Below are 11,487 nucleotides of genomic sequence, written 5' to 3' on the forward strand. Positions count from 1 at the left end.
ACTTAAATGGGACTGGGGTCCTCAACCAGAGCCGGAGCATTTTCGCCTCTGGACGCCGCTGGGTGGAACTCATTGTTCACCGAGGCCAAGGCCCTGCGGAACTTAGCTCCGTTCTGCAGGGTCTGTCAAGATGGAGATGATCTGCGAGGCCAATGATTGAGGCATCAACCATTACATCACTGCTGGCTTCCCTACCCTCCCTATTGTGTATGTCTCTATCAATTCATTATGGGATTTGTTGGGTTGGTTATGCTGCTGTTAAGGTTCCACCTTCTAGGCCAGTGGTGGCGAATCTTTGGCACTCCAGATGTTATGGACTACAATCCCCACCAGCCAACTGGCCATGCTGACAGGGGCTGATGGGAATTGTAGTCCATAACATCTGGAGTGCCAAAGGTTCGCCACCACGGTTCTAGGCAGATCAACCAGGAAGGTTATATTAGAAGGTAATCCTAAGGCACTTGTGTGTGTGTGTGTGTTTGTATTTAACTGATATGGTTTTAACTGGTTTGATGAAAGATGTATATTTGTGTTGTGCTTTATATTGCAAGCTGCCTTGAGCGTCTCTCCAATAAAATAATCTAATAAATAAACACGGGCTTGGCCACTGATAAAGACACACATGTACTTAGTCCACTTTTTCCATATTCCAGCCTCAGTCGAAGGCAAAAACCACAACTGAACCACGGTTGTGTTAGACAGTTTATGTAAACCAAGCAAGCCTGATAGCACCATCATGGATTTCATGCTTTGCTTTTCAGTTTTTTTGCATCTGCCATAAGTTGGTCTGAACAAATCTGATAGAACATTGAAGGCTGAATTCAATCAACTCCAAAGCGGAAAAAGTTAAAACTCCTGCTCCTACCAGGATTTGAGAAACCTGAAGTCTACAAACTGTCCTCCTGAACCTTTTAAAAGGAAAAAACCCTGAATTTCAAGCTTGTGCTTTGAACTGCATTTGCATTGCTCACCCAAAACGGAGTCATTCTTATTCTTTATTCTCAGAAGACAAATATGGTGTCCATTTGCAATTTTAGCTTAAAATGGAATTTCAAAGAACTGGAAAAATACTAGCCTCAACTCAAAATCCCCTCAAGTGGAGGGGAAAAAAACACCAGTATCCCAAGGGCCTCCAACTCGTCGGCTCTACTGGGCAAGATAACCCTGACTAGGCCAAGAAATTGTGCATTACTTGAGTGCACGAGACAGAACTTTCTGGAAGGCCCAGAAGTTTTTCTTTTAAAGAGAGCTAACGATTCGTTTCAAAAGCTGACTCTGATCACCCATTCAAAATCATCCTTACAACCTTACCTAAAGATAAAGCTCTGCAAATATGTACACTTTGTACAACTTCAGACATATCTACAGAGCTCCTTTTCATGTAGCCGCATATGTTCTCAGGAGCTATATGGCAGTGTATGTTTTCAAGATACAGAGGGGGAGGGACGGACACAAAATCATAGAGCTACGTACAAAAGAATCAGCCCTTAGGAGAATACAATGAGCTGCCAGGGTTTTTTTTTTTGAAGTCGTAAGTCCATTTCTGTCCAGTATGGACAATGCGCCAATGTGTCGACCGACAGATAAAGGCATCCTGGGTACACCTGAAGATCCTTTTCGTTCTCTCACCACACAATGCATCTTCTGTTTTGTCCCAAGCTCCACCTGCTCGAGGGACAGAAGTGGGCCCAAAATCATGGCCCTGTACAAATGGAATACCCCCCTATCCACAAGTTATTACACCAAGCCCCGTTGAACTGCAGAATAGTCCAAGACCAACGCACCATTCAGAGGGTCTCCGAGTCCTCGTAGCTTCCTCTCCCGTTGCTGCTAGGAAGCTGAGTCCACTTTTTTTTTCATATTCAGATCTACTCCTGTCTGCAAAACATCTTGGTTGGTTATGATCTATATAACTGACAAGTTTTCACCAACAAATATTCCACAGGATTTCCAGATGTTTAGTGCCCCAGCTCAGTTTTCTAATCACAGCAGGAACAGATCAGCCCGAACCCGGCTCCGCTCAGGGAGAGTTCCCTTGGCTCACCGGATCATGTACGCCAAGCCTGCTCCTATGCCAGCAAAGCTCGCAAAGCCGATCAGAACGTTTCTGATGCTACCTTCTAGGTCGTCCACGTGGAAGAACTTGACAAATCCCTCCTAGAAGAAAGGATTGGACTGTTAATTGCTTTTAAGGACCAGGGCCTGAATGTTTTGTGGCCGATATAAAAATTCACATCCTGACAAGAGGTTTCCACAGACAGTGAGATTCAGAAAGATAGCTAGAGATGTGCCACATATCAAGAAGCAGCAGAGGCTGATATATTTACACCTGAATCTTGCTCCCCTCATCCCATCCCTATAATAAAGGGGATTGCATAATTTTCAAGCTCCTTTTGTGGGAAATAGGCCCTGTTGGCAAAAAGGGGAGGGAGCAATAAAGAGTGGAGGGTTTGGGGACACAGACTGCTTCAGCCTCCAGATATGCATCTGATTACACCTGAAAAGCATTACCAAGAAAAGGGCAATGAAACAACATCCTTCACGTGGAAGGTACAAAGAAATATTAGGTTTGGGGATTATTAATATGGCCATTGGTACCTGGTTTTAAGATGCAATATATAATTTTTTGCACTGTATTGTGGTGTTGCCTTGTGATTTTACAATGCATTGGTGTCATTCTACTTTTGTACGCTGCCCTGAGCCCAGCCAGGATTTGGTCAGGGTATACATATAATAAAATAAAACAGAACCAGTCAGGATTGTTTATTCAGAACAAGGCAGCTTCACGTGTTCAGTCAGTGATTCACTTACCCAGGCATTGTGACTGACCAGCCATTCCCGTTTGTCTTTCACCAGCACGTCAGTGATGATCTCTGCCAAAGGAAAGATGCTGCTCTCCTGGTTTATACTCTTCAGGTGTTTGGCAACAAAGCCGCCAAAGGAGATGAGAGTCAGAATTCGTCCCCAGTTTGTTATGCCATCGCTGAAAACGTGCGTTGCAACTTCTGAAATTGACTTCAGGTCCTCCTTGTTCTTGATTTCCAACTTCTTAAGCATTCCTGAGCAAGAAAGAATGGCTGAGCTTTAGGGGAGGAATGAAAGAAGGCAGGCTGGGTGCCTATTTTGGATGCGGCCAAGTGGAGTACCACCCTCTCTTCCAAACAACGAGGGCAACGAGGGCTGGGAAGGAAAATTTATCCTAGTGTGAAAGTTTCCCCAACACAATAATAATCTTGAGAATAGTGAGCAAATGAAGAAATGTTTTAGACAGCTTCAAATTAGAACTTTCTAGGTCACTGGATGCTACTTTTATTTTTCTAGGACATCTAAAATGCCACAGAGTTTTTGACTGTTCTCCAAGTCCTCAATACACTTCAACGACTTCAGCCGAACTCAATGCTCTCCCATGAACCAATTACTCAGTGCCACTTAGGACATCCAAGGGCAGCTGAAATAATTAGCAGGAAGTTAGTCAAACCAGTTCTTGCCCATTTCAGAACAAGGCAGGTGGCACCCACATAAATGTTGTTTGTTTACAAAAAGGCAATTGTTTCAGACGGCTTACAGCCAAGAGCAGGCACTTGCTAACAAAACCTGTTCTCGCAGAACTCAAGTCTTCTAAAACTCTGTAGACCACAAAAGGAGCACTTCCCCAGTAGGAAGTTATTCTGATCCACCAGCATCTATTCAAAAAGCTACTGCCAAGTTTCAAAGATGGTTTTATTATCTATTATACCAACCCACTAAGAAACTGCTGAGCACCATACCATCATGACTGCAAATGTAAAAGCTGTGAAGCCACACAAGTTGAGCGGCTGGAATAATCCAGATAGTGGATTATTTTGAGGGCTCTGTGCAGTTTCCATTGCTTAGGAGGCCAACGTTAAAAGTCTCCTGCAAACAATGAGACTGCAGGGCAAGTTCAGGAAACTGGAAGTAAATTCGGAGGAAGCCATTTGGCACTGTTCATCTTTGGTGGCCGTGTTTACAGGCTGATTCTTTCTTCGCTGGCTGAGCAGATGCAGGATGTGAGCAAGAGCTGAAGCTAATCTATAACCAAATTATCTGCAAGCAAGGCAGTTTGCCCCTCCCCCCAGAGAACAAAGTTCAGTTTCGCTTCTGCAAGCTCTGGTGCTTTTGAAATCGAGCGAGTGGAGGAGGGGAGAGAGGCACAGCTGAGTCACCCCCACCCACCCTGCTGGCAACTAGGGTGGGCTGAAGCTGTTTAAAGATCACAACCAGGCTGGTCTCACCTTACTGAACAAGGGAAGGGCTGTGGCTCATTGACAGCAGGAATTTTTTTTCTGCCTGAAACCCTGGGAAGTCATTGTGGGCCAGAATATCCAACATTGAACTTGACAAACACCAATGCTCTGGGTCAGAATAAGGCAGGCTGTGTGGCCGTGGTCTGGTAGTTTTAGCTCCTAATGTTTCACCACCTGTCAACACCTTTGAAAACAAGGCTGCCTCATACGTGTGTCCACTTCACCAACTTCTCAATGTCCCTCAACTTATTTATTTCATTTACAGCCCATCTTTCTCCCCATTAGGGACCCAAAGTAGCTAATAATATTCTCCCCCCTCCACTTTTCAATCTCACTACAGCTCTACAGGGCAGGCTAGACACTAGCCAAACTTCCACAGGAGGTTGGGGATTTAAACCTGGCCCATGCCATTCTCCTTTCCGCTACTACCACAATCCTGAGAGGTAGGATACCCTGAGAGCAGAAAACTAACCTTTCTAAATCCTGAATGATGGGTTTTTCAAAAGTAATGATACCTGGACTTTAAATGGAGGAACCGGACACTGATTTAGCTTTAAACGCATCTAGCTCCAAAAAAACTATCCGAACAAAAAAACCTTAGTTTGATCTGCCTTTTTAGTTTATAAACGTACAGGACTATATAAAGGTACTAGTACAAAACCCATTCCTAAATTCAGCAAACGTAACTCCTTCTTGGAGAGGGACCTAGAGGAAGGGTTAACAATTATGTTTTTTACTTCCCTGCTGAGAGTCGGAAAAAAAAAAACTTTCTGGTTTATTTCTCTCTTACTGGCCCTGCCCAAATGATATCTATCTCAAGTATTTCTATCTTCCTGGTTTTCTTTTAGGCTGGTTTATTTTTCTCTTATTGGCCCTGCCTATTCGATATCGTTCTTCCTCTGGGGTAGTGGCCATATTTTTTATCATCACCTATTACATTTATTATACTGCCAATCCCTGAAGGGCTCTGGGCAGTGTACATATAGAAAAACATTTAAAAATCATAAATTACAATTTAAAATTTTAAAACCAGGACGAATAAAACAGACAAATCCGGATGGCGACTTGATGTATGGCTTGCCCCTTCCCCACCCTGGGAAAACTGGACGTAGAGATGTTACACAACTCACTACAGGAACAGAGAGGGGATGGCATATCAGTGGCCGGCTTCCCCGAAGGCCCTCCTGCAGAACAGTTTTGCTTTACAGGCCCTGCAAAACTGCTCAAGTGCCCTGATGGCAGGAGGCAAGGAGTTCCACAGGGCAGGGGCCAAGGCAGTACACAAATACACATACGTTATTCTGATCCACCAGCATCTATTCAAAAAGCTACTGCCAAGTTTCAAAGATGGTTTTATTATCTATTATACCAACCCACTAAGAAACTGCTGAGCACCATACCATCATGACTGCAAATGTAAAAGCTGTGAAGCCACACAAGTTGAGCTGCTGGAATACGTGTGTGTGTGTGTGCATGTACATATATACATACACACACACTTACTAAGGTTCCTGAGGAACCTGGGGATTTGAACCTGGCCCATGTCATTCTCCTTTCTACTACCACCATACACACACACACACAAAAATACATACACGTATCTAGACATATATATACACACAAACACACACACATAAAGAAAGAGACCGATGGGCCCACCCACCTTGGAAGGCGAGCTGGTGCTTCTGGAGGATGTCGTCGCCCACCCTGCGCAGCGTCTCCACCGTCCGGGCCACACGGGCCGAGGAGGGGGGCGGGGCGCCGGAACCCCCCGAGGGCCCGAAGCGCGCTAGCAGCCCCCGCAAGGTCTTGGCCGGGCCCTCGGGGCCTCCCTCGGCGGCGGCGGCGTCGAGCAGGTACCGGAGGACCACCTCCAGGGTCTCCGCGCGTAGGGCGTCCTTCTGGGGCGCGCGGCCGCCGTCTTCGTCGTCGTCGGAGGGGAGGGAGCCGGTGGGGGAAGGCACGAGGCGCGGCGAGGGGCACGCGGCCTCGGCGTCGGGTTCGCAGCCGTCCAGCTCCTCCTCGGGCAGCGGAAGCGTTCCCGGCCGCAACGGCTGCGGGAGCGGCCAGCCAATCAGCGAGTGGGGCGCCGCTTCGAGGGGCCCAATGAGCGCCCGGGGGGCCCCGGCGCGAGGCCCCCCGCCAATCAGCGCCCGCGGCCCCTCAGAGGGCGCCCACAGGCCGTGGCCCGCAGCCGTCGCCGCCGCGCCCTGGTGGGGATCCTCTGTGCCGGCGGGCTGGGGGGGCACCGCCGGCGCGCCCCCGCAGTACAGGTTCAGCCCGATCATCCTCTGCTTGAGAGACAACATGGCGAACTCCTCATCGGCGGCGGCGGCGGTCTCGGGGGGCGGCGGCCGCGCAACCGCCCGGCCTTTTAACTGCGTGCCGTAATGGCGTCACCCGCAGGAGAGGCGTGGCCGGGCGGGGATTCGAAACGCTCTCGCCAGCTTGGCAGCGGGGAGGGCGGGGCAACGGGGCGGGGCGTCGTGATGGATGTGGGCGGGGAGGGGGCGGGACCTCGAGGGGAAATTCTTTTCAATGGCGGAGGAAGAAAAAGTTTGAAATTAAACACAGAGAAGAACTGGGAACGGGCTGCGTGAGTCATGCAGGGAGCAGCCCAGTTATGCAAGATTCCCATGATGGCAGCAGGGATAGGAAGTGGCCAGAAGCACTTTTCCTTCCCAAACCCCATAAATGAAAACTGACTGGGCTTTCCCGCCATTTCCCTGCTTCTGTATGGCAGAATGGCAATCCCCTAAATAGTTTCAGGCATGCTGAACTGGAGAAACCCTCCGAAATGTCCCTGGGGATCCACAACTTGGAATCTAATAGATTCCATTCCCCCCCTTCCAAATTACAGCTGATCTTCAAACACGGCCATACAATCTGGAAAAACCACTGCACCCCAGTGAAACAACCTGGAAAAACCACTGCACCCCAGGCCGTGAAAGTCTTCAACAATACATTTTTCTTTCTGCTTCAGACCCGTTTGACTAACCACCTGAATGAACAGGGTGGGACATCCAATGAACATTGCTATAGTCCTGGGCTACCGGCATCTCCCGAACAAACAGAAATCTCAAACAGGCTTGAAATAATGCAGGAGTTTTTAAACATGATAGATTACATGCTATAGAAACTGCCTAGTCTGGAGCATCCTTCCAGTACTAGGCAGCAGTACAGTAGTGGAGGCCGCAATCCTTGTCCCTTTTCCTTTTATCTTCCTAAACGTTAGCGCACGGACTTAGACAACAAGGTATACTGTGGACATCTGGAAAACACTTTTGCCTCCAGTCGAAGACAGCTTGGGTATTTTGATTCTCCTTTTCCATAGCAGGGACGGTTCCATTCTAAAGGTGCCCAGCAATGTCTGCTTCCGGTTAGTAGCCTTTGAAGCATTTGGGTGGCAGAAAAAGAGTTGGCTTTTATACCCTGCTTTTCTCAACCTTGAAGGAGTCTCAAAGTGGCTTACAAATTCCCTTCCCCACAACAGACACCTTGTGAGGCAGGTGGGGCTGAGAAAGTTTGGAGAGAGCCAGGACTGGCCCAAGGTCACCCAAGGCTTCATGTGGAGGAGCAGAAAAACCAATCCGCTTCTCCAAATTAGAGTCCACCTACTCCTAACCAGAACACCACACTTCAGAAGATTAAATGCCTTAGAGCAGTGATGGCGAACCTACGGCACGGGTGCCCGAGGTGGCACTCAGAGCCTTCTCTGAGGGCATGCGTGCATAGAGTTCATCAACCCCCCCGGCACACACATCTAGGCTGGCCTGGGCCGCTGGGCACGACGTGTAGGTAACCCTGTTAAGTGATGTTAAACCCCACTGATTTTCATGGGAGGAACTAAAGCGCAATCCTTTACCTGAGAGTAAGCTCAGGTGCTGGCAATGGGGCTTGCTTCTGAGTAAACCTCCTAGAGTCAGGATTCACCTGTTGGAAGAGTTGCATGGTTGCTTCAAAGCAAAGCCACCGACTACCACCAAGCTTACTCCCGAGTAATGCGTGCCTTGGAGCCAACCGTTTTCTCTAAACTAAAACCTCAGTATTCGGGTTAAATTGCCGCGTTGGCACTTTGCGATAAATAAGTGGGTTTTGGGTTGCAGTTGGGGCACTCGGTCTCGAAAAGGTTCGCCATCACTGCCTTCGAGTCTACTGCCCCCCATCAAAGCAACCATTCTCTCCAGGAGCCTATCAGCGAAGCCGCTGTCATTTCGGGAGACCTCCCAACCCACCTAGAGGTTGGCAACCCACCTAGAAGTTAACTAGACGTCAAGAAGCAACCAGGTATTGTTACCGCTGACTGGACTAGGCCAAATCAGAGCCACAACAGAATATAATAAAACATACATCTTTATTTTGAAAAAAAACAGAGATTTGTTCAGCAAGAGGGGAAGGCACACTAAACAAAAGAACCCTTTTTATAGACCCCAAAGTATTACATCAGAGACAAAAAGATTATGCATAAGACATTCATGCCCATCAGGGTCCTTCAGCTCGAGAGTTTCAGGCTCCCGGTTTTTCACAGTTCTTCATCCCAGAGCCATTTCCTTATCTCCTATCTGGAATGTAGCTATATGACATTTGTTTACAATATCATTAGATACTTGTCTCACAGACTATATAACAGGTCAACCTGCCCTATATCAAGATATCTAAGGGGTACTTGAAACTGCTGGTTTCAACCCACCTCCCCAAATAGCTTGCCAGCTCAGATTGGGAAACACCTGGAAATTTTGGAGGTGGAGCCTGAGGAGGATTGGGAGATGGACTTCAATGGGCTATAAAGCCACCTTCAAAGCTGCCCTTTTTCCAGGTGAACTGATCTCTATATCAGGGAGCAGCAGTGGCGTGGTGGCTAAGAGCAGGTGCACTCTGATCTGGAGGAACCGGGTTTGATTCCCAGCTCTGCCGCCTGAGCTGTGGAGGCTTATCTGGGGAATTCGGATTAGCCTGGGCACTCCCACACACGCCAGCTGGGTGACCTTGGGCTAGTCACAGCTCTATGGAGCTCTCTCAGCCCCACCCACCTCACAGGGTGTTTGTTGTGAGGGGGAAGGGCAAGGAGATTGTAAGCCCCTTTGAGTCTCCTGCAGGAGAGAAAGGGGGGATATAAATCCAAACTCTTCTTCTTCTTCTATATTGTCAATGGCTTTCGCTGAGGGTTTCACAACCAGCCGTTGTGGGTTTTCCAGGCTGTGTGGCCACAGTCTAGCCATTTTTGCTGCTGACGTTTCGCCTGCATCTATGGCTGGCATCTTCAGAGCTATATGAAGACAGCAGCCATAGATACGGATGATACGGTAGGAGCAAAATCTGCCAGACCACGGTCGAACAGCCCGGAAGACCCACGACAGCCAGAAGTGATTTCTATCTCCAGGAGGTCTGTTATAATAGTGGGGCATCTCCAGAGGCTGGCAACTCTATTTTGAAAGCCCACCTTTCCCAGCATGAAGAAGAGAAGAGAGAAGAAGAGTTTGGATTTATATCCCACCTTTCTCTCCTGTCAAGGTGGCTGACAAGCTTCGTTCCCTTCCTCTCCCCACAACAGACACCTTGTGAGGTAGGCGGGGCTGAGAGAGTTCCAAGAGAGCTGTGACCAGCCCAAGGACACCAAGCAGGAATGTAGGAGGGCGGAAATGTAACCCCCATGCTCAGAATGGGTTGACCCAGAAAGGGGTGGAGACTCAAAGCAGCAAGAGGCTGCAGAGCTCATGTAGTTTGGAGGAGACAAGGCTACCAGACTCGGACCTTAATTTGTATAAGCCCTTAACACCTTGTTAAGGTAACTGCAATGTTGTTGGGAACTACTGGGAAGGTAGTTGTTTATTTTTTGCTATGTTGTAAATGTTTGAGTTTATTGTTTCAGGTTGTTTTTTTTTGTGGTTGTAATGGGTGAGAGTTCTCCTGGAAACCTTCATCATGTTGAATCTGTTCACCAAGCCCTTGGAGTCTTCAGGAGCCAACCCACTTGCAGGAAGAATTGGACTTGGCAATATCGGAAGACTGTAACTAGAAGGACTTGAAATGAAACCTGTACAGGACCTTGAAGTGTGACGTTAAATGTTATATGTTAAGAAAGTAAACCATTTTGTTTTTAAAATTTGTTGTTGCAAACTCATTCCAAGTTCCGCCCCACAGAACCCACAGTTAGAGGTTACAGAAACACACATGGTTCACCAGATAAGCCTCTGACACTCAGGTGGAGGAGTGGAGAATCAAACCCAGTTCTCCAGATTAGAATCCACCTGCTCTAAACCACTGCACCACACTACACCCTCAAGACCTCACGCTCCACCCTCAAACCTCTGATTTGTGATTTTAAAATGATGATTTCTTTATGTTCTTTGTTTTATGCATTTTATCCGGGTTGTCAGCCGCCTTGAGGGCTGTAAAGTGGCCAACAGATATTTGGAATAAGCAAATAACCAAGGGCAGGACTTCAGCAGGATTCAGTATTAAGAGGTGAAGGAGGCTGGCCAGAAGATCCTCTACCCACTTGTTTTTCCAAGTCTGTTCAGCGTTCTTTTCCATCCCATTTCTGCAGTTAAGGCAAAAAGAAATGCGCCGAGCACAATTCGCTAAAAGAAGTCACACGTCGCAGTTTCAAGCCAGTATTTCAGCTGACTTCGGCAGAAGCGCCAGTTGATTCTGAAGAAACTTTTTTTTGCATTTCCTGTCAATCACATTCCGCCCCAACGCTAAACAAAACCCACACATTCTCTGTAAGGCAGAGAGTTTGTGCTTCGGTTAGCGAGGAAGGAGATTAATTTTAGGTGGCGCATGGGGGGAAAGGGTGCGTGGAAGACACTAGGTAAAATTATTTAGTGGGCTGTGGCCGTAGGTCACTCCCCGCCTCCCCCCCTCAGCAAATCCCCATTTGAAAATCACCTTTTCCCACTTGAAAAAATGTAAATCGGAAAATAGCATGTTATCATTGCATTTGAACATTTCCTGTGGACCAACCCGGTTACCCGCGACTGCGGGTCTGGTCCTTGTGAAAATGCAAGGATGGCAGAGTTTCGTCTCTGCACTGATGCGATACAGAAAAGCCACCTCTAAAGGAGCCCCCCAAATTCAGCTCCGCATTTCCTTCCTGCTCGGGAGGCGTCTCTGAGGTTCCTGACACTGCGGGCAGTAAAACTTGAGACAGGATTCCAGTAAAATTCCATTCAGCCCGAAGGCACTTCCAACAGGACAAAGGAAGCGGCCTAAATTGATC

The 11,487-nt window shown here is 47.8% G+C and overlaps 1 protein-coding gene across 1 annotated transcript; it reads right to left on the reverse strand.

Annotated features, from left to right (window-relative positions):
• Positions 1 to 689: 689 nt before the first annotated feature.
• MCL1 (MCL1 apoptosis regulator, BCL2 family member) lies at positions 690 to 6,626 on the reverse strand. The gene is made up of 3 exons (XM_048511122.1): positions 5,929 to 6,626; positions 2,812 to 3,059; positions 690 to 2,157 (listed from the first exon to the last, which is right to left on the reverse strand). The coding sequence occupies exons 1-3, from the start codon at positions 6,572 to 6,574 to the stop codon at positions 2,041 to 2,043; spliced, it is 1,011 nt and encodes a 336-aa protein (XP_048367079.1). The 5' UTR covers positions 6,575 to 6,626; the 3' UTR covers positions 690 to 2,040.
• Positions 6,627 to 11,487: the final 4,861 nt, after the last annotated feature.

The sequence above is a fragment of the Sphaerodactylus townsendi genome, linkage group LG01 (assembly GCF_021028975.2).
Source record: "Sphaerodactylus townsendi isolate TG3544 linkage group LG01, MPM_Stown_v2.3, whole genome shotgun sequence".
Taxonomy (NCBI): Eukaryota; Metazoa; Chordata; class Lepidosauria; order Squamata; family Sphaerodactylidae; genus Sphaerodactylus; species Sphaerodactylus townsendi.

Bases quoted from the DNA above. Each gene is read 5' to 3' on its own strand.
- MCL1 (XM_048511122.1), bottom strand. From the start codon at position 6,574: ATGTTGTCTCTCAAGCAGAGGATGATCGGGCTGAACCTGTACTGCGGG. The intron at 3,060-5,928 runs GTGGGTGGGCCC...TTTCTTGCTCAG, and splicing joins GCACCAGCTCGCCTTCCAAG to GAATGCTTAAGAAGTTGGAA. The intron at 2,158-2,811 runs GTAAGTGAATCA...CCTTTCTTCTAG, and splicing joins TGGTCAGTCACAATGCCTGG to GAGGGATTTGTCAAGTTCTT.